Below are 20,386 nucleotides of genomic sequence, written 5' to 3' on the forward strand. Positions count from 1 at the left end.
CAGAGCCCCTTCAGCTTGCTGGGTGCAGATTTAGTGCTTTGAGTTGTACTTGTACAAAACTTCTGTACTGTTAAAGTACTTAACTGGCTTAGTTTAAGTCAATTGGTATCTACAAGCATAAAATTTCATGCAGTCAGCAGGGACAATAGCTACCTCCATTCCCCAGTGCTCTCTGGGGATGCTAAATTCCCACGGACTACCTGTTTGCCCCATGCAGCTTTCATTCCCCTGCAAAAGTATTAAGCTATACAAATGGAGAGTTGGCAAGGCTGACTCCCTCCCCCCCACCGCAACAGAGTTCAGCAACTCCACAAAGTAGTGAACTGCGTGGGGCTGCCAGGTAGCTTAATGAAGCTTAGCATCACCACAGGGAGATAGAGGCAGCCCCACCTTATTTGAGCTCCTTAAAGACTTATGATTGTAGAAGCAAATCTGCTTAAAGCTCACTAACTTGGCTGAGCTATAAGCCAATTTACTTCTACAAGTTCCTGAGAAGGTTCACAGCAGCAGGCTCCCCTCCTGTGAACCCTAAGCCTTCAACAGTAGAAAACAATTCACCTGGCACAAAGATTTTCCAAGGAGTCTGGACACAAGAAACAATGTAGAAAACTTTGCCCTTCACACAGAGGGATTTGGGGTTTTTTCCATCTCATTTCTTTAAGATGGGGATGAGGATGGAGGAGGAAGGAAATAGGCTGGGGCTCATTATGTGTTCTGCACAAGGGTTATATTTCTTCTAGCAATCACAGCTATAAAGTTAACTAAGTTTACTGTGTAGAATACAGATATTTACCTGCTTCTGCATACTAAATGGAGGTAAGGGCAGGAAAGTACAATAAGTAACTTATTTTAAGTCAACTCAAACAGTTTTCTGAACAATAAGCTGAAATGCTACTTGAGCTTACTTACGTGAAATAAGTTTTCAGTTCTAGCTCAAACCGACCTATACAATACTTGGTCTTCACTTCAACCTAAGCAAGCTACAGATATTTTTGGGGAGAAAGGTCTGTACCACTCCTTGCCAAAGAGAAAAATTGTGACTGGATCAGTCAGGGTTTTAGCTGCACTGTCACAGGGATCAGGTATATTTTCAATAGCTTCCACAGTTCAAGGATTCTTCTGATAAGGGAGAATAGGCTGCTATCTCCATGCAGGGCTGACGCTGCTCAGTGCTTTGGCTAATTACTAGCAGGCTGGAGTTCTGAGGGAAAAGCAGTAGGAGACCACACCTGGCACACCCTCCAACACTGCACAGCTCAGAGTGCCTCCACAAGGAGCTGTCACTACATTTGCTGAGCAGGAGTCTCAGCTCTGACCCTGCCCAGATTTGCCACTGCCAGTGGTTTGGGTTACAAGGAAAGACCCCAACCTTCCACCTGGCATACAGCAACATACGTGACCTGCAAGAAGAAAGGGAGAGGAGTCAGCTAACCCCAAACCTCATTCACTCTTAAATCCATCCAAATCCATCTCACCAGCTCTTAAGCCAATTAGGCTTATGGGTAGTTAATGGAGGGAGAAAAAAGAAAGCAACTTAGGAACCTGTCTCCTTTCCACTAGCAGCTCTTCTGTGGGTACGTGCACATACAGGGCACGGGGCCCCAACATTATTCCAAGCTATGGGGAAGGCACAGGAAGATGAAGAGAAATAAACATAAAAGCAAAATTCTTCATTCTAGGGTAGGGAATATATTAGAAACTTTTTGGCTACAATCCTATCACTTTGTTGAGCCAGTGGGGAAAAGACACTTAGAAGTAACATAATTCCCTACCACCATCATCCTTCGATTTCTGTGCCAATTTGAAGAAGGCGTGGGGGCAGGAGGATCTTCTCTCTTTCCTTCACACTCCCCCCCACCCATAATGAAAATAAAAGCCTAATATCAATCAAAATACAGAGTAGGAAAATGCAGTAGTTGTCAGCATTTACAGATATGCATTTAGTGACCCATCAGAGAGATATGTTTGCTTCCCCTCTTACCATTCATTTTCTCCACATGAGAAGTCATAGATCACTACCTTAAATCTCAGTAGACAAAACTAGGCATCCCACGCTACATAATGTTTAAACATATAATACGCAGCCACCACTGCTGGTGGAAAGAATGAGAGCAGTTAGTAAATACTGTGCTAACATTAATTTTATTTTATTTTTTACACAGAGTGCCTCAACCACTTAGCATATTTCCTGAATTTAGCGCACACTCTATACCTTCATTACAACTGTTACGCTATCTTTATAATACAAACAAAATTATTTGATCCTGGGTACTTATCCAGGTAGACAATCTTTCCCAAATACAAACACTTCTCCATAGCCTGAGCTGAATAATTCGCAGAGGAGCAGGAAAGGGATAGAGCTTTTTAAAGGGGGGAGGGATTCTGTAAGGAAGTCTCCTCCCTGGGGAATTTCTTGCCCTCCCATACTTGCCAGTTGGTGGAATCTGGACTGTATTAACACATAACTTTGTGAGCCACACAATAAAATGTCACCCCACCCTGGATGGTTAGCTGTACCTAGGAAGAGCAGAAGGAGGAAGTCATCGTCACTAGATGCAGGGAAATCTCACATCTTCTCCCTGGGCCCCACTTGATTTAAATACCACAGACTGGAACTGACTTATTGTATGCACTTAGTACAATCTGTATAATAATCCTATCAACAGCTGTGTCAGGAGAGCTTTAAATTACCATTCTGTGGGTATATTTGGGTTAGGGCTTGCACAGATACTTCTGGCTCAACCACCTTAATGCAGGATTACAGCTCAGTGGTACCAACAGTACTTGTACGAGTGCTGGTATCTGCCCCAGCCACTGTATGTGAGTGATGTTTATCTCAGAGCATACAGGCTGCCTAAATGCAACTCTGACTTTTGCTAATCCTTTACTGATCAGAACTTCTACAGCTGTTTTTGAAAAGCACATGACAAAATGGGTTTGGAATCATGATTCTCACCTCTGCAGCCTCCTTGATTGATTATTTATCAGCCTGACAAAGTAATTGATAATATTTTCCATTTTAGGACAGGGCCTCTCAGATCTCCATTTCTATAGCACCAATAAAGATTAAACCTCTTTGGTGTGAAGAGTTGAAAGGGGGAGGGGTGGGATTTTAGTTAAATAATTCATTCTAATTGGTTCAGTGGGTTCTCTGTATTTTTTTAATCTTTGCTCACCAAACTCAGATTGGAGAACTGTGCGCCCTTTGTTCCCCTTAGAGGTCAATTCCTATTTTAATAGGGGGAGGGAAAGAATTCTGCATTGCACTGGTGCTATATGCATAAAATTTGTGACGAATATTGGGGTGAAAGATGTGTGTGTAAAATATTACATAGAAATAAGTTGGACAATTACATCTTTTGGTTTGCTGGCTGCCATGCTAACCAACTGTCAGTATTAAAAAGTTATAAACAAAACCCTAAAACCACTGCCACAGAAAAAGAAAAGCCCAGGCCTAATGTTTCTCTTCGACTTGAAAAACATATTGTTGGAACAATTAAAACAAAGAGACCCTTAACATGACATGGAAAAGTATACTACAAATCCACGGAACAGAAGGAATTTGCGATGAACTCATTTTCTGCCTATGCATACCACAAAATCCCTTGAATGAGGCATAACATATGAAAATAAATTGGGTAACTACACTTGCCATGTGTTCAGAAAATCAGCAATTGGCACGTCAAAAACTCCATATCACGTGATAGTCTGGAGTGAAAGGGAGCCTAAGAAAAGCTTCTTGCTTAAGTGTAGAAGCTAAGAAAATGACACAAAACTGTCATTTAAAGAAAAAGATACTAGCTATACATTTCAAAACAACCTAAGAGACGAGACAAGTGGTGATGGATTCCAGTTCATTGTGCTTTAATCATACATACTCTGGAGCAAACTTGTCCAGTCTCTTGAAGAGATCATTTTTCACTTGCAGGTTCTCCACAATGGCCTCAATCACAAGGTCGGTGCTGTGTACCACTGCTACTGGGTCTGTGCTCACTGTTAGGTTCTTTAAGGTCTTCTCAATGAACTGAGCAGCAGCCTGAAAGGTAAAACAGAAGTCACAAAACCTATTTCTAAAAGGTTTCGTTTCTTTGGTATGAAAGTTCTCATAGGTCAATTTATTTCATTGGTCGCTTTTTTGAGCCTTAAAAATATTAGGCGTTATAACTTGCACTATATTTCCAGATCAATTAGAAAGCTTTAAGTTTATGAGGGTACTATACTTCCACAGATAGACTAAACTTTCACAGCAACTCAAGTCTTCTCACAAGCAAGAGAGCCTTTATTTCATTCTTTTAAGATGACTGTTCTCCACCCCACCCTTTATTTCAACCTTCAGAATGACAGTTCCAGTAAACAACTGACTTATCACTTCAATACTGTCCCAGGAGAATCCTGACTGCCCTCAGTGAAAATGGACTTCTTTAGTTTTAAACCATTATATTGTTTTTCCTTCCATAAGTGAGCTATCTGGTTTCACAGCTCATTGTTATAATTCAAAGCCCTTCACGGACACCTCAGGGAATGAAATGGCTTACAGGCAACATCCAATGTATTAGAGTTCTCCTGGGAATGGGCACAAAATTCTGAATCTCTTTTGTGACTGCCAAAGCTGTTAATCACTGACAGAGTTTATGAGGACAGATCAAATACAAAGGCAGACTTTTTAAACAAGAGAGAATGGAGACGCCATACAGCTGAAAACAGACACTTGTATGCTACATTTTGGGGTCTCAGAACTTGTCTACACAGGGAAATTTACCAGCATCACTATACTACTATAATTATACAGCGATAGTTATGCTGGTATAACTCTTCATGTGGACACTTGTATTCCAGAATAAGGAGTGTCTGTTCCCAATTTAGCTTATACCGGTTCCAGAGCAGCATAAGCTAAATCGGAAAAAGGCACTCCTTATTCTGGAATACAAGTGTTCCTACAGGGAGTTATACTGCTACAACTATGGCTTGGTCTACCGGGGGGGAGGGAGGGGGGAATCGACCTAAGTTACGCAACTTAAACTACGTGAATAACGTAGCTGAAGTCGACGTACTTAGATCTATTCACTGCGGTGTCTTCACTGCAGTGAGTCGACAGCTGACACTCCCCCTTCGACTCTGCCTGCACCTCTTGCTCTGGTGGCGTACCAGAGTTGACAGGAGAGCGCTAGACATGATAAATCGACCCCCGCTGGATGGATTGCTGCCCATCAATCCTGCGGGTAATGTAGACAAGCCCTATAGCTATATAATTATACTGGTATTTTTATGTTGGTAAATTTCCCCATGCAGACAAGACCTTATTCCTGCCATGGGCATGTCTACATGATAGTGTAGACATGGGCTCTGACACATGCTTAAACCCAACCTCCCTACCATCCACACATAGAGCCTTCTAACCTATGCTTGTTACCGCCTCAGAACACAGGCTTGCTGGCTCATGCAGGGGCACAGATAAAAGTGTCATGCTGTAACCTATGTCCCAGCCTCACTTTGCAGTGAGGACATAGCTAAAACACGTGTTGTGGTGCTTGTGTTCTGATAAACCACCAATGTGATCCCACAATTCCTGGGGCCTGTATGCTCCAGCTCTTCTACCTCCCAACTTCTCACTCACCCCCAATGCATTGAAAGCAACCTGTTAGTTCAAATGCAGCTGCTCTACATTTAACCCTTCACTGCATGCAAACTGCCCAACGTCAAACACAGCTGAGCCTTGCTTGTCCAAAAAGCAGAGAGAAGTCCATGCCAGGCTTCTTGTCAGTCTATGGTGTGAGGACCGCAAGGCCCAAGGTTTTGGGAAAAGCAACAAAAACCAGCACAAGAGCTTGACAGAGTCGGGGTTCAACCAGACCATTGTCCAGTGCTGAGTGTAAATCATGCACCGCAAGATCATCTACTGCAAAGCAAAGGATGGGAATGGTCAGCCAGGGAACTCCCTGGCCACTTTTATTACAAGGAATTCAATCAGAAGCTAGGAACCAACCCCAGTACAGAGTCTACAATCCTGTCTCCTGAGTCAGGGCTGATATGCTTAGAATCCTGGAGGCAGAGAAAGGGACACCACTAGAGTCACAGGAGCAAAACCCCGAACACAGCAGGGTGCTGGCATCGGGTCTGGATCAATTAGGGGACATCCTGGGCCCATGTTCACAGTGACTGTTTGGGGATGGGGATGGAACAGCCAGGAGAGGAAGTGACAATGCAGCAGGAGTTGTAGTCTGGTAAATGGCACCCAAAATCTTGGTTATTATAACAAGTGGGAGAGATTTCCAGGCTATGACCAATACAATTATTATTATAGCGAAAAATTACATACAGGGAGTATGTAACCTGAGACCACAAGCCAGGCCATTTCCCCACCCACCCCTCAATTCCATGTGGGATTATTGATGGATGTCAGGAAAGGAAAAAAATTAAAACGAGCAGCTAGCGATAGCTTTTTACTGGTTGTATGGTTATTGTTAGAGAAGGGGTAATAATCTCAGCAAGCGTGGGTGCATATTTCACCACGTAGTGCTATGTTGTTTTGAGTTTCATCGCTGCCTGCACTGGCGCAGGTCTGTTTGAATTACCAGTCCTAATGGCTGCAGTGGCTGTATTTTGTTGCCTGGGTCCCTGTCCACTCGTAGCATGCTGTCCAACATAGTCCAGGGTGGAAGTGGCAGCGGAAGGTGGCCTGTTCCATAGCTATAAAGCATTTCCATCCTAGTTCAGCATCTTACTGATTTTTGCCTGAATTTTCACTCACTCCTGGCTGGTAAGTGCTTGAAAACTTTTCATGCAGCAGAAACTATATGGCTGGTCAGATTCCAGGGCAGGGCACACTTATTACAGCCAACTCTGTAGCTCACTAGCCCATTCCTTTCATAGACATGCTGTTCAGTCACCCGACACTGAAAAATCTCCTTTGCATAGAGGTGTGGTATTCCTCTGCTGGCCTGCAATAATAGATCCCTCTGGCACCTCTGGCAGATGTATGTCTTCTAAGGCTTACTTAGCCTGAAATAATGTTAAAATAGAAACTTATAACAGGCCCTTTGGCATGAAGACCCGCTCCACTCCCCAGCCACAGGTGAAATTTTTTTAAGAGGATTTCTAATTGACTCTAATATGCAATTCTTACTATAATGTATCTGGGCTGGAAATGTAGCTGGCTAGAGCTTCTTAACAGGCCAGTGAATAAAGAATGAACAATAATATAAATACCACCACCAAGGAGATAAAAGTATCAGCTTGTAGTCTTGCCATAATGCAGAATGTAAAAAGGGGCAAGGGATTGCTTTCTTTCCTCCCCGCGCCCCCCCACCCCCCATGGACACAAAATAATGCACTTTCATTTCCTTAGCAGGCCTTTCCACCTCTGTTGGACAGGCATTAAACTAGATGTCTTGGGGAGCTGACGCGCAACCAGGAAAAGGAAAAGTGTCCAGGACAAAATGCTGCAGGACATTGTGGCCATGGCAGATGAGCAACTGGGCTTCCAGAGAGGGAAGGAGGATTGGAAGGTTCAGAGAGGGAGGGAGACAGACAAGTTGGGAGAGAAAGTGGTGACATCGTTCCTTGATCATGAACAGAAACTGAGGGAGAAGGACCCGTGTGAGAGGCTGCTTGCACTCATAGCCACCAGGCAGCAAGTCCCAGCTCCAGCAAACACAGAATCCCCATCATGCTACCACTTCCTGCAGCCTGTACAGCCACTGGAGAATTCAGGGGTTCAGTGGGCCATGAACCACTCACGGAACACTACATCTACGGACATCCCACACAACACACTCCACCAGGGCAAAGGAGAACACGCACACAAGAGACATTCAGTTTCACTACCGGTACAACCGTGGTGGTTGAACTTATACAGTTTGCCACTTCTGGCTGGCTGTTTGCCTATTCTGCTCTTTTGGTGTGGTTGTTCGTTTGTTTTGGTTTTTTGATGGCAGCTGGGATGCCAAGGATTTTTCAATGTAATTGGAATGAATATTTTTCAATAAACTATTTTGGTTGCAAAAAGAATAAGTCTCAATGTTCTAGCCAAAGGATTTATTAAATCCAGAAGAATCAAAATCCATAATATAGCAGTAGATTAATGCCTACATACAATAAAGCAGTGGCACATAAGCTGCAATGTGCCCCATTCGTTAGCATGTTAAAAATCACATCCTCTCACGCACTGCACCCTGTGAACACTCAAGGCATCCCTGATTTCCCTTGCCTGTGCAGATCCAACCTCAGCAGTGTCTGGTGCATTGTCTACTTGTCTGTACCAGGCTTACAAACCAGCAGTATCCTGAGTCCACTTCAGGTGAAAACATTCTCCATTTCGCCTTGCAGAAATCGTGCAGTGGACAACAGGACACAATAATATGGATGGCACTGACAACACTGACATCCAAATATTTTTACGGACAGACTAGATGACCGTTTTGGTCCCTTCTAACTCTATGGTTCCATGATTCTAGTCCCATCTTGCTTTGAGTCTGCAAATGCACACTCCACCACCATCCAGCAACTCCTGAACCTTCTTTTGCCAAGTCCTCTAACTCTAGGGCATAGTTTCATGAACCATGGTAGAAGAGGGTATACACGGTCTCCTAATATACAGGGGGCACTGAGACCCCACTGATAACAATTTGGGAGGTACATGGTTCCCACTTGTCCAAAATGGTAAGTGCCTGATCTCCACAGAACCCTGCTATCTCACAGTGTTCATGGCATCTCCGCAGAACCAGTACATCTCACAGTATCCAGGAACCTGTCTCTGTGGTTGACCAAGGCCTCCAGAACAATGGAGTATTACCTTTTGGGTTGACATATTCATCTGCTCCCGGTGGAGGGCACATTATGGACATATGAGTGCCATCAATAGCCCCAGTACAGTTTGGAAAGCCCACTCTTTCAAAGCCAGCAATTATTTCAAGCACATTAGTTATGCCCACCACTTTTGGGTAAGCTGTGATCCTGATACAAAGGGAGAACAGATGTCTGCCGTAAAATGCAAAGCTATGCTTCTCCCTTCCCCCATGCAGCGACTAAAGCAAATCTATCTGAGGTTCCTTAAATGGTATAATTACAATTCCGTAATTTCTGCTTTTGGGTGAAGTTGGTGTATAGCACTTTACGATGGTTTAAAGAAACCTTACTATTAGGTAAGGATAAATAATGTACCACTTAAACTTTGAGCTCTAACCTTAGTTTTCAAAGGCTTCCCAGCTTTTGAGGTTAATCTGTTATTTAAGACTACAATCTGAAAAAACAGAAAAAGACACGATGCACCAACTTTCCCGATCAAAAAACCCTGAAAATATTTTAACTTCTTATCTTTTTTAATGCATTTTAATACTATTCTACCAATCTGATTCTCCTGTATTCATCTGTGCACTAATTGCCAACGATCACAACATTAAAATAGTAATTCTATCAAATTCCATAAAGTTTGTCTAGTGGTTATAAATACCAAGATGTCACCTCAGGCTTGTCTGCAAACATCTTCTTTGTCATTCTTTTCAAACTATCCTCAATCCCTTTCCTGGAGTTCTTCAGGATTTCATCTGTCTGGTCCACTAACACCACAGTGTGACCAGTTGCTGCAGCAACCTGGGGAGAAGGAAGGGGAAGAAAGGAGCTATTAAGAATGTCAAAGAGACAAGTCAATTGGGCTAATAGGAGGAAAAATGAGAAAGGGGAGGGGAGAAAATTAAATTAAGCAGTTACTCTATAGGATAAAGAGAACTGAGTTCATATCAGATAATCTTGATTTTGTATTTGGCACCTAAATATTGGCTCATCTATAAACAATATTAAAAAAGAGAGACTTGTCAGCTTAAAATCTTAAAAATACACCTAATGTTCTTTCGTATGTTACATACAGCTCAGATTATTACAACTCAATCTTAAAAAGTCAGCTTTTTACTATCTATGCTACTTCATTATTTATTTGCAGTGATGTTGCAGCTGTGTTGGTCCCAGGATATACAAGACACATTTTTCTGTGATAGTTCCTCTAAGGGCATACTGATTGTCAGATTTCACCCACATAGTTTTTTGGGCACTGGATGAAGTACACCACATGATCTTGAAAGGTGTGCTGTGGGGGCGGGGGGCTTTGATCACTATTCATTGTTTATGCATTTTCATTCTTCTCATGTTGGACAATGAAAAATATTAGTTGATTTAATCTGCAGGTTTCTATGCACTAATACAGTGCTGCACTGTTGGGTTGCAAACTCTGCTAGGAAACATTAATTTGCTGAAACATCTGTTTTCACTGGAATTTTTTTTTTTTTAAGTTACACGCATTTCTTTTGGCCTTTAGTTCTGTATAAGCTTTTTCCACCACCTGGAATATCTCAGTTGATCAAGATTTCATAGATATGAGTGACACAGTGGAAGACAAGACTGCTTTCCTTATTTCCACCACAGCCATGGTGTAAGATTTCAAAATTTCTATATATTGTAATTTATCAGGCTTGAGAGACAATTCCTCCCTTCACATTTCATCTATTGCAAATTACTTGTACACCAAAACAAGTAGTACAAGGATGGTATGAAGAAAAAGTGCAGTTAGGAGGCACCATACTGATGGTCAAGGATAAAAGATGGTTATAACATTCTACATCAGTGGTTGCACTACGGATCACGTCTAGGAGTCCGCACTCCATTTGAAATTTTTTTAAGGGTCCACAAATGTAAAAAGGTTGAAAATCACCGTTCTACAGGGCTGCATTGCAATGTGCTATAACTATGTATTCCCTGTCTTTTGTTTAGTCTTTCTATATGGTACTGAACAACGTAGTGCTTCCAACTTGGACAAAGAAATGATGCAACAAAAATTCCCTTGAACTAGTTTATTGTTTTCTAGGGTGCTATGCTAAAATACAGCAGGTGGCAGAGACTACTAGAGAGAAGGGAGTTATTAAAAAGACTACCACCTCTTTCAGGCCCTCACTCCGACCACAGCCACATTCACAGTTTCTTCTTTCAAAAAAGAGAAGAAAAACAGGAAGAGGTGCTGGTCAGTTTACTGTAGTAACATTGCACTAATGGTACTTTCCATCCAAGAAGCCAAGCTTTTTACAAATGGTCAATAAGAAACAAGACAACCCTGAGAGTCAAGTAGCACTGTCCCTATTTTACATGAGGAACTGGCAGAAAGGAATGTGACTTGCCTGAAGTCACGCAAGGTCCATGTGGCAAAATCAGGAATAGAATAAAAAATCCCTGTTCCTAATCCTATTGTGACAGAATGTACTCTTGTATTCACACCCTCCACCAGTGGTTCTCAACTTATTTACTGCTTTGGACTGCATATGCAGCTCTCTCTGTGTTATGTGGGCTGCATCCACACAACATATATACACCTCTACCCCGATATAATGTTGTCCAATATAACGTGAATTTGGATATAAAGCAGTAAAGCAGCGCTGCGGGGAACAGGGCTGCTTTACCTCGTTATATCTGAATTCATGTTACCGCAAGCAGTTCCTCGGCGCTCGTGGGAGGAGCGGAGCAGAGGTGAGCTGGGGGTGGGGGGAGCAAGTAAGGGGGGGCGCAGAGGAACCGTTCCCCACTCCAGCTCATCTCCATCTCCTCCCCTGAGCGCACCGCCACCGCTCCGCTTCTCCCCCTGCCCTTCCAGGTTTGCCGGGCCAAACAGCTGATTGGTGCAGCAAGCCTGAAAGGGAAGGAGGGAGGGAGAAGCGGAGGAGCGGCAGTGAGCTCAGGGAGGAAGCAGAGGTGAACTGGGGCAGGGAGCGGTTCCTCTCTCTACCCTGATATAACACAGTCTCACCTATAAAATGGTGAGATTTTTTGGCTCCTGAGGGCTGCGTTATTTCGAGGTAGAGGTGTACTACTGCAAGGCCCTGAGTGTGTCACATGGGCTACAGGTTGAGAACCACTGCCCTACACACTATTGTAATAATCTTTGTACAAATCATATCTTTTGAGGTATTATTTAAAAAACTCAATTTGCTGGTCATTATTGTAATGGTAAAATATGTGTGGCAACACTGCATGTGAACACTGCATATAGGGCTCAGAGCCCTATACTGGGGGCAGTGCAGAGCTGCATTGCCCCAAGAAGCATGAAGAAGCATTCTGTAGCTCCTGCTGTGCAAAGGCAGTGAACCGTTTACTACATCCCTTCATGGTGTGCCATTGGCTCCCCTCTGTTGCCAACCAACTGCAGTTACAAGATTCCACTGTGTTATTAACACATGTTCCAAACAGAAGTTGAGAAACAAGTTTGTCCTAAACAAAGGAATATGTGCCCTGCTTAATTTGCATGTAAGCAGTAAACAGAGGCATCAAGCAGGAACGGAAACAAAGGAAGCTCAACAGCTGAGAAAAAAGCAGCAGGGAACATCCTTCCACAAACTTTTTGCCTCCTGGTACTGAGCTGGGGGGGAGGGAGGGAGGGAGAGAGTGTGTGTGTGTGTGTGTGTGTAACTATAAAAAAGAGGGAGAAACATGCCAAGGGACCACCCACCCCCTACCCATCAGTTCACTGCACCTGAAGGGACAAAACAGCTGTTGGACGGGGGGGTGGGGGTGGGGGAGGATGTCCTGATATACAAAGTTTGATCAGTAAGACTACTGAAAGCATGTGGTGAGAAAACGTTTTTTAATTTAACAGTTTGTTAAATTAGGCATCAATAGCATTTTTTCTTTATTTTTCTTGTAATCAATTCTGACTTTTATGCCTCATTACTTCTACACACTCAAAAATCTCTCTCTGTGTAGTTAATAAACAAATGTTATTGTTTTATCGAATCCAGTGTGTTTAAATTGAAGTGTGTGGGAAACTCCATTTGGGGTGACAAGTTGTGTGCATATTATTTCTATTAAAGGAATAACAGGCTTAATATAACTTGTATTGTCCAGGAGAGGGCTGGGGAGTACAAGACACATATTTCTGTGGGAAAATCGAGGACTAGGGGTGTGTTGGGATTACCCTGCAGTATAACCAAGGCTAGTGAAAGCAAGAGCGTAACCCAAGTGAAGTCAGTAGGCTGCAACTGCACAGACCCTGAGGGTGGGGCATGCATGCTGGAAGGCTGTTTGTGAGGTATTGTAAAGCAAGGTACTGCAAGGCAACCAAGGCTGCAGGGCAGGGGTGACACGGCTGCTCCTTAGTTTGGATTGTACTGTATGTCACACCTATACTTGAGCAACAGCCAACCTCCCCCACTCGCAGTACAGAAAGGTTTAAAAGAAGGCATCTTCCAAAGCCTTAAAAAAAGAAAAAAAAAGTCACTGCAAATAAAAAAATGAAGTGTTGCTCCCAGGCAGTACCACAGTCACCCTGACTCTGGAATAACCCCATATTTATAATTACAATAGGATGCAGTGAGCACAAGGAAGCAAAGACACTCAAAGCATCCCCTCACCCCGAGGACTTGGATTCCTGCACGCCAGGGTCCCTGTCAAGAACCATGCCTGTTTCTCTTTACAAACAGTTGCCAGTAAGAGTCAGAACATGTAACAGAATTCACAATGGCCTTCAGTTGTCTCTCTGGACTAATGAATATTAAACAGTGCACACATTCCTGAAACTTTAGAGCACATATTTATGGATCTTACCACATTCTCAATAAATTCAGTGCCACATGAGTAAGGCCTTGAGGCTCTTTCAGAAGAAATCCCAAATTCCAGTGATAAGGGTGAGAGATTATTTGTACAGAGAAATTAAAGTTATAGTTGACTAACCTCACTTTGGGTAGCAGACAAATGCATGGACCTCCTTCTATAATAGATGCAACAAGAATATCAGAAAAAGCTATACCTCAGAGGCGCTGGTCCAGCGCTGCAGGTACCCCACTCCCCGTGGGGGGGAGCACAGCAGCGCAGCAGGGGGGGCTGTTTACACTGGTGCTGGGCAGCGCCTTGATGCGCCCTCTGGCGCGCTTTTTTCACACCCCATGAGCAAGAAAGTTGCAGCGCTGTAAAGCCCCAGGGTAGCCAAGGCCTGAGTTGTTAGAACAGGAAGAGATCTGTAAATGAAAGGTGCTATAGATGTTCAAAGTATTATTTTCCTTGTAAAATAAGTAAATATATCTGAAATAGTCCTGTCCCTGGCTTAGCAATCAGCCATTTGATGAATAAAAATGTCAAGTTAAAAGTGAGCTTTACAAGTCAAAGGCTATAATGGCTGAACACTCTGGGAAAACAAGCAAATCCCATTTAATTAACCCACTGTAAAACACTACAGATTACAAATAAGGATACAGTATTTTAACAAAATGAAATTTAGTTCTCTCGCTATTTAGTGAGACTGTCAATCAATCTATTCCGTGTCAAGCTGGTACTAAATCATTTTCACGGGGCTTTCTTCTTCTGCCTTATCAGTCAGGCAGTGTGTGAAAGATTCACAAGAAAAACCCAAACTTTGTACTTTTCCATGACAAATACAGATTGGACAATTGCGAAGAACACCCTGAACACAAATATACATTGGAAAGGCACGACTTGTATTAAGATTTTAAAAAACAAACAAAAAAAATCATCTACTTATTTTGTACCTCATAGTGTTGCAAGTAATCACTCTGGCGTGATCCTGCACTGAGTCCAAATGGGCAGGCTGCATGTTTCTCACAGAACCCCACTGGCTTCAGTGGGACAGCATGGGAGCTAATTTCAAGACGAGGATCTAAGATTGCTGCTGTGGGCCGTGCTTTCAGGCCAGCCAGGAAGTGCAGCAAGTGCAGAGCACGTTTCATAGGGTATGTCCGTGCTGCAAATAAAAGGTGTGTTCTTAATGCTTGAATTCCACCTCAGCCTTCCTTACAGGTTTTTAACTCCGGCGCTTAACCCAATTAAAAGCCACGGGACTGTGTCCTTGCTGCTGTTGTAAGCCAGGTAAGCTAACCTGAGCTAAGGTCACACCTCTTGTTTGCAATGTAGGCAGAGCCCTTGGCAATGCTGATCCCAGAGCCCAGGTGCAGTCACTTACCAGGTGACATGTCAGGTTTTAGATTTGCCCGTACAAAGCTGCAAGTCTTCAGCGGGCCCTGACTGCTGGGGAGCAACTCTTGTGATGCCAGGACTGGTGTGGTTAGTTGAAGTTTGCTGTCCCCTGGCCGGTAGCAGGGAGTTCTCAGTGAGGCATCCTTGGCTGTGAACTCAGATGTGTCTACACACCACATGCTCTCACTTGTCAGATAGTGCCTGCGTGGGGGCCCATCAGGGTGCGCTGTGAGACTCCTACCATGGGGGTGTGGAGGGAGGAGGAGATGCTCATTCCTGGCCAGATGATGTGATTGTGTTTCTGCTCCTAGAGCCCTGGATAGGGGCTGTTCTGCATGAGCCATCAGGGCAGGATTCGAGGACTGACAGCCTCTGGGGTAACTTAGTGCAGGCAGGCCCAGAGCAGGGCTGGCTTGCCAGGCAGGTGCTCCCCGATCTGAGCGAGAGGGGAAGGGTCTGGGAGTGGCAAATAACCACTGGACGGGATTCCTTGAGAGCCAGCCCTGGAATGACCTGTCTGTCTTCAAAATCTTCAAAAATATCTCACAAAACTAAGTGATTGGGCAACAAAATGGCAAATGAAATTTAATGTGGATAAATGTAAAGTAATGCACATTGGAAAAAATAACCCCAACTATACATACAACATGATGGGGGCTAATTTAGCTACAACGAGTCAGGAAAAAGATCTTGGAGTTATCGTGGATAGTTCTCTGAAGATGTCCACGCAGTGTGCAGAGGCGGTCAAAAAAGCAAAAAGGATGTTAGGAATCATTAAAAAGGGGATAGAGAATAAGACTGAGAATATATTATTGCCCTTATATAAATCCATGGTACGCCCACATCTCGAATACTGTGTACAGATGTGGTCTCCTCACCTCAAAAAAAGATATTCTTGCACTAGAAAAGGTTCAGAAAAGAGCAACTAAAATGATTAGGGGTTTAGAGAGGGTCCCATATGAGGAAAGATTAAAGAGGCTAGGACTTTTCAGTCTGGAAAAGAGAAGACTAAGGGGGACATGATAGAGGTATATAAAATCATGAGTGATGTTGAGAAAGTGGATAAGGAAAAGTTATTTACTTATTCCCATAATACAAGAACTAGGGGTCACCAAATGAAATTAATAGGCAGCAGGTTTAAAACAAATAAAAGGAAGTCCTTCTTCACGCAGCGCACAGTCAACTTGTGGAACTCCTTACCTGAGGAGGTTGTGAAGGCTAGGACTATAACAATGTTTAAAAGGGGACTGGATAAATTCATGGTGGCTAAGTCCATAAATGGCTATTAGTCAGGATGGGTAAAAATGGTGTCCCTAGCCTCTGTTCGTCAGAGGATGGAGATGGATGGCAGGAGAGAGATCACTTGATCATTGCCTGTTAGGTTCACTCCCTCAGGGGCACCTGGCTTTGGCCACTGTCGGTAGACAGATACTGGGCTAGATGGACCTTTGGTCTGACCCGGTACGGCCTTTCTTATGTTCTTATTGCTACAGTAAAGATTTTAAAAATATTTGTTTTTGCAGTGTTTGCTTTGTGTATGACCACACTTTGTGTATAGTTACCATTTCCCCTACATAGTCAGTTTCTCCATTGTTTTGTCAACCCCCCATAAACATTTTAAAAGACTGGAAAATGTTATTGTATAATCACAAAACAGGGTAATTCAGCAGTAGGTGCAATACCTGAAACTACTTTTAATTCCTTTTTTAAAATGGACCAACTTACATATTTACTGTGTCCCTACTGAAGCTGAATCCAATTCATATCCATTCTAATACTAATGTGGAGCACAAAGGCGGATGAAGAAAATGAATACATCAACTCTATGCTGAACAGGTTACTGCAGTTTCTCACATTTTTATGCAGAGATAAGAGATGACCACATTCAGGTTAGAACAGGGGTCGGCAACCTTTCAGAAGTGGTGTGCCGAGTCTTCATTTATTCACTCTAATTTAAGGTTTTGCATGTCGGTAATACATTTTAACATTTTAGAAGGTCTCTTTCTATAAGTCTATAATATATAACTATTGTTGTATAAGGTTTTTAAAATGTTTAAGAAGCTTCATCTAAAATTAAATTAAAATGCAGAGCCCCCCCAGACCAGTGGCCAGGGCATGAGTGCCACTGAAAATCAGCTTGCATGCCGCCTTTGGCACCCGTGCTACAGGTTGCCTACCCCTGGGTTAGAATGTACTCAAAAATTGAACCGAGTGCTTTTGTAAATCCAAAGTCCCAGGTTATCAGATGTTTTAAGAACAAAGTTTTGACGACCTGCCTACATAGGACATTTATGCAGCTAATTATTTGCTCAGAGTTAAAATATCAAGCCAAGTTAAGTGACTCAGGGCAGAAAGAGAGCCTGTGGCAGAAACGACAAGATATAACAGAAACCATAAGGGCGAAGAAGTGGCAGAGGCAGCGTTATTTATATTATTAATCAGGATCGGGGCCCCAGGGTGCCAGGCACGGCACAGATACATACCAGGAGGTTCCTGCTCTCAAATAACGTATGACAGTTAATATACAGTGGCTGGGGAGACAACTGGCTGAAGCGGTCCGGGGCGAAGTGGGAAGAAAGCGCCACAAAGCCAGGAGCAGCTAGAAAAGGGGCCTGTCCGCCCCCCACCTGCTCGCGGCCGCAGGGCAGACGCCCACCTCCGAGAGGACACGCCGCTGCGAGAGGCGCTCCCGGGGCGGGGCGCAGAGGGGCAGGCAGGCCCGCGGGAGCTCCGCGTTACGGGATCGCGCAGGGCAGGACGCCCGGGGGGCTGCACTGCGAGGCGGGCCAGGGGCAGCCCCCGATCCCGGGCTCCCCGCAGCGGTGCTTCCCGCCGGCCCTGGTGACACGGGCCGGGCGGGGCACAGACTCCTGGGGGCGGGGGGCGCCCCGGGTCTCCCGTTCCCCGGCGGGGTGAGGCGAGGCGAGGCCCGGCCCGGCCCGGCCCGGCCGCTCACCTGCGCGATGCCCGCGCCCATCAGGCCGCCCCCGATCACGGTCACGTGCTTCACGATCAGCTTCTTGGCGGCCGCGGTGGTGGTGGCGGTGGCGGAGGACGCGGCGCGCACGAAGCGGCGCGTGGCGAAGGCCATGGCGAGCGGAGTGAGCGGCGGGGCGGCCGCAGGCAGCAGCAGCAGCCCAGCTGGGAGGCGGGGCCGCGGGCGGGGCGGGGCCGCCTCTGGCCACGCCCACCCCGGGGCCTCGGCGCCCCCCCACCCCCGCGATACCGGCCGCCCCGCGGCTGCCAAGGGCAGCAATCGCCCGCATGCCCGGCCCCGGGCAAGAGCCATCCGCGTGGCAGCCGGGGCCAGAGGGCCCGCCCCATGGGCAAGAGCCACCCCCACACACTCCTGGGCATCCCACCCCACCCCCTGGGCAAGCGCTACCCAGGGCTTTGAAAGGGCCGTGTGCACTCACACACCCTCTCTCTCTCTCTTCATAACAAACAGCAAAATGTGCAAAAATAACCAACAGGTAACCTGTGGCCCATGCATCACAATGCATGGCCCTTTTTTCTTCTCTTTGGTGGATGCACAAGCCCTGAGTGGCAGGAATGCTCATACCAAAGACAAGGGTCAGTACAGCCAAATCATCCTTCACTTTTATACTAGTTTGAGAGAGAAAGAAAATTGCATATAATGGTGGCCCTGATTTTAATTCTTAAAGGTTCTACCACCTTTATAAAGTGAATGAGGTGTTCTGGGGGTAGTTTAATGCTTTCCACAGTGTCCTTACCGATTCTGATTCCTCAAAGGGTTAAAACAGCAACACCAGGCCCCCGACAGCAAAATCCCATACATGTTCAAAACAGCCTGCTTGGTGGAATCTGCTACTGGTGGACTCACTGAAGTAACTGCCTAAGATATATACAATAGCAAAGGTCAGATTTTATTGCATGCAAAGGCATCATAACTGCTGTTATGGATTATAATAATTCCTCACAATAAGTTGTACACTATAACATATAACAATAGTAAGTTTAGGCTAGAAAGTTTTGATGTTAGTTCTAATGGGCAGTAAACAAAACTGGACCCCTTATTTAACAGGTGATCCTTTCCTTGTAGGATAGTGAAAGCTGAATTATACCAAGCTCCATCAGTTCCCCCTGACTGCACTCAGACTTCAGGGCACTCAGGAAACAAGCTTTAAACATGATTATAAATAATCATTTAATTGCAATTTTCTTCTACACCACAATAATAGATCTTGGAGGCAGGTTTTGATACTATCAATTTAAGTAAAAGCTTAGGGCCTGAGTTACACATGCAGATTCAGGCCCTTAAAGCGGATTGTATAATCCTATTTGACATGTTCAAACCAAATTGAACCATTTTTGCTTGTACAGGACAAGCACTACCCAAATGTTTGTTGAGTTGAAAAGATTGTTAAACATTTATAAGAAATATTGAGTTTGTGTAAGGAAAAAAATACAAACGTTAAATTCACAGAAACACAGTTTAAAAAGAAAACAAAAATATTTGGCATTTTACATCTGTTCAAGGCAAGCAATACATTCCCTTTTACCCAGCTTTTTCCATGATTGCGAAATCTGTTTTACCAGCAACTGCCCTGCCATGAGACCATTCTAAAGATTTTAGCTCACCCTCAATGCTGGCACAAGCATACTCAACTCTACTGGCTTATCCCAGTGATTACATTAACTTTGGTATATAGGGGAATCTCACTTCTCCCTCTCTAATCTACTAAAGAACAGCTTGAGCAAGCACCGACTGCAGTACTGCCACCACAAGTGTGTTTTTTTTTTTTAAATAGTATTATGAAGGTTACCCCCCATTCTGGGGTGGCACCTGATGTATTGGGTACCAATGAGCTCTCCTATTCCACCAGCCTGGGCTCCCTCACCTTGTCCTGCTGAGCCAGGCCCTCAAGCCTCCTCTAAACACACTGGACAGCATAAGCAAATTTAAATTCTCCCTCTCCCTCAATGTGGAGAGAGACAGACACACACACACACACACACACTGAATTCCACGAAATGGGATTAGAGAAAAACAAAAGTCTATAAACTACAAAAGGTAGATTTTAAGCGATCGTAAGGGTTAGCAAATAGATCAAAGCAGATTACCTTAGTAAATAAACAAAAGCCACAAACTGAGCTTAACACACAAGATAGGTAGGATATATATTAGCAAATTCTCACGCTGAGTGGTAAGCAGCCTGGCAGACTCTTAAGGCACAAGTTGCCTTGGCTTTCCCACATTTTCATACACAGGCTAAAGATCCTTCTAGCCTGGGACCACCACTTCCCATGGTTCAGTCCTTGCCCCTTAGGTGTTTCCAGGTATGTTGTTGCAGGGAGATTGAGGTCCCCCTATGATGTCATTGTCCCAGCCTTTTATATCTGGGAAGCTCTTTTGCTGTGACCTGGGTCAAACAGTTCCCATTGTGTAGTGCTATCTCTGAGAGGT

At 44.4% G+C, this 20,386-nt stretch overlaps 1 protein-coding gene across 2 annotated transcripts in view; it reads right to left on the bottom strand.

Annotated features, from left to right (window-relative positions):
• The window catches only part of HADH (hydroxyacyl-CoA dehydrogenase), a 36,907-nt gene extending 18,821 nt beyond the window's left edge, over window positions 1–18,086 (bottom strand). The window contains exons 1-4 of one of the 2 annotated variants that reach the window (XM_039540028.1): window positions 17,915–18,040; window positions 14,514–14,725; window positions 9,460–9,588; window positions 3,879–4,036 (exon numbers count right to left, since the gene is read on the bottom strand). In XM_039540028.1, the coding sequence (XP_039395962.1) occupies window positions 3,879–4,036; window positions 9,460–9,588; window positions 14,514–14,711 (485 nt within the window). In that variant the 5' untranslated portion in view covers window positions 14,712–14,725; window positions 17,915–18,040. Of the gene's footprint in view, window positions 1–3,878; window positions 4,037–9,459; window positions 9,589–14,513; window positions 14,726–17,914 lie in introns of both variants that reach the window. The other variant, XM_039540029.1, reaches the window with a different exon arrangement.
• Window positions 18,087–20,386: the final 2,300 nt, after the last annotated feature.

The sequence above is a fragment of the Mauremys reevesii genome, linkage group 5 (assembly GCF_016161935.1).
Source record: "Mauremys reevesii isolate NIE-2019 linkage group 5, ASM1616193v1, whole genome shotgun sequence".
Classification (NCBI taxonomy): domain Eukaryota; kingdom Metazoa; phylum Chordata; order Testudines; family Geoemydidae; genus Mauremys; species Mauremys reevesii.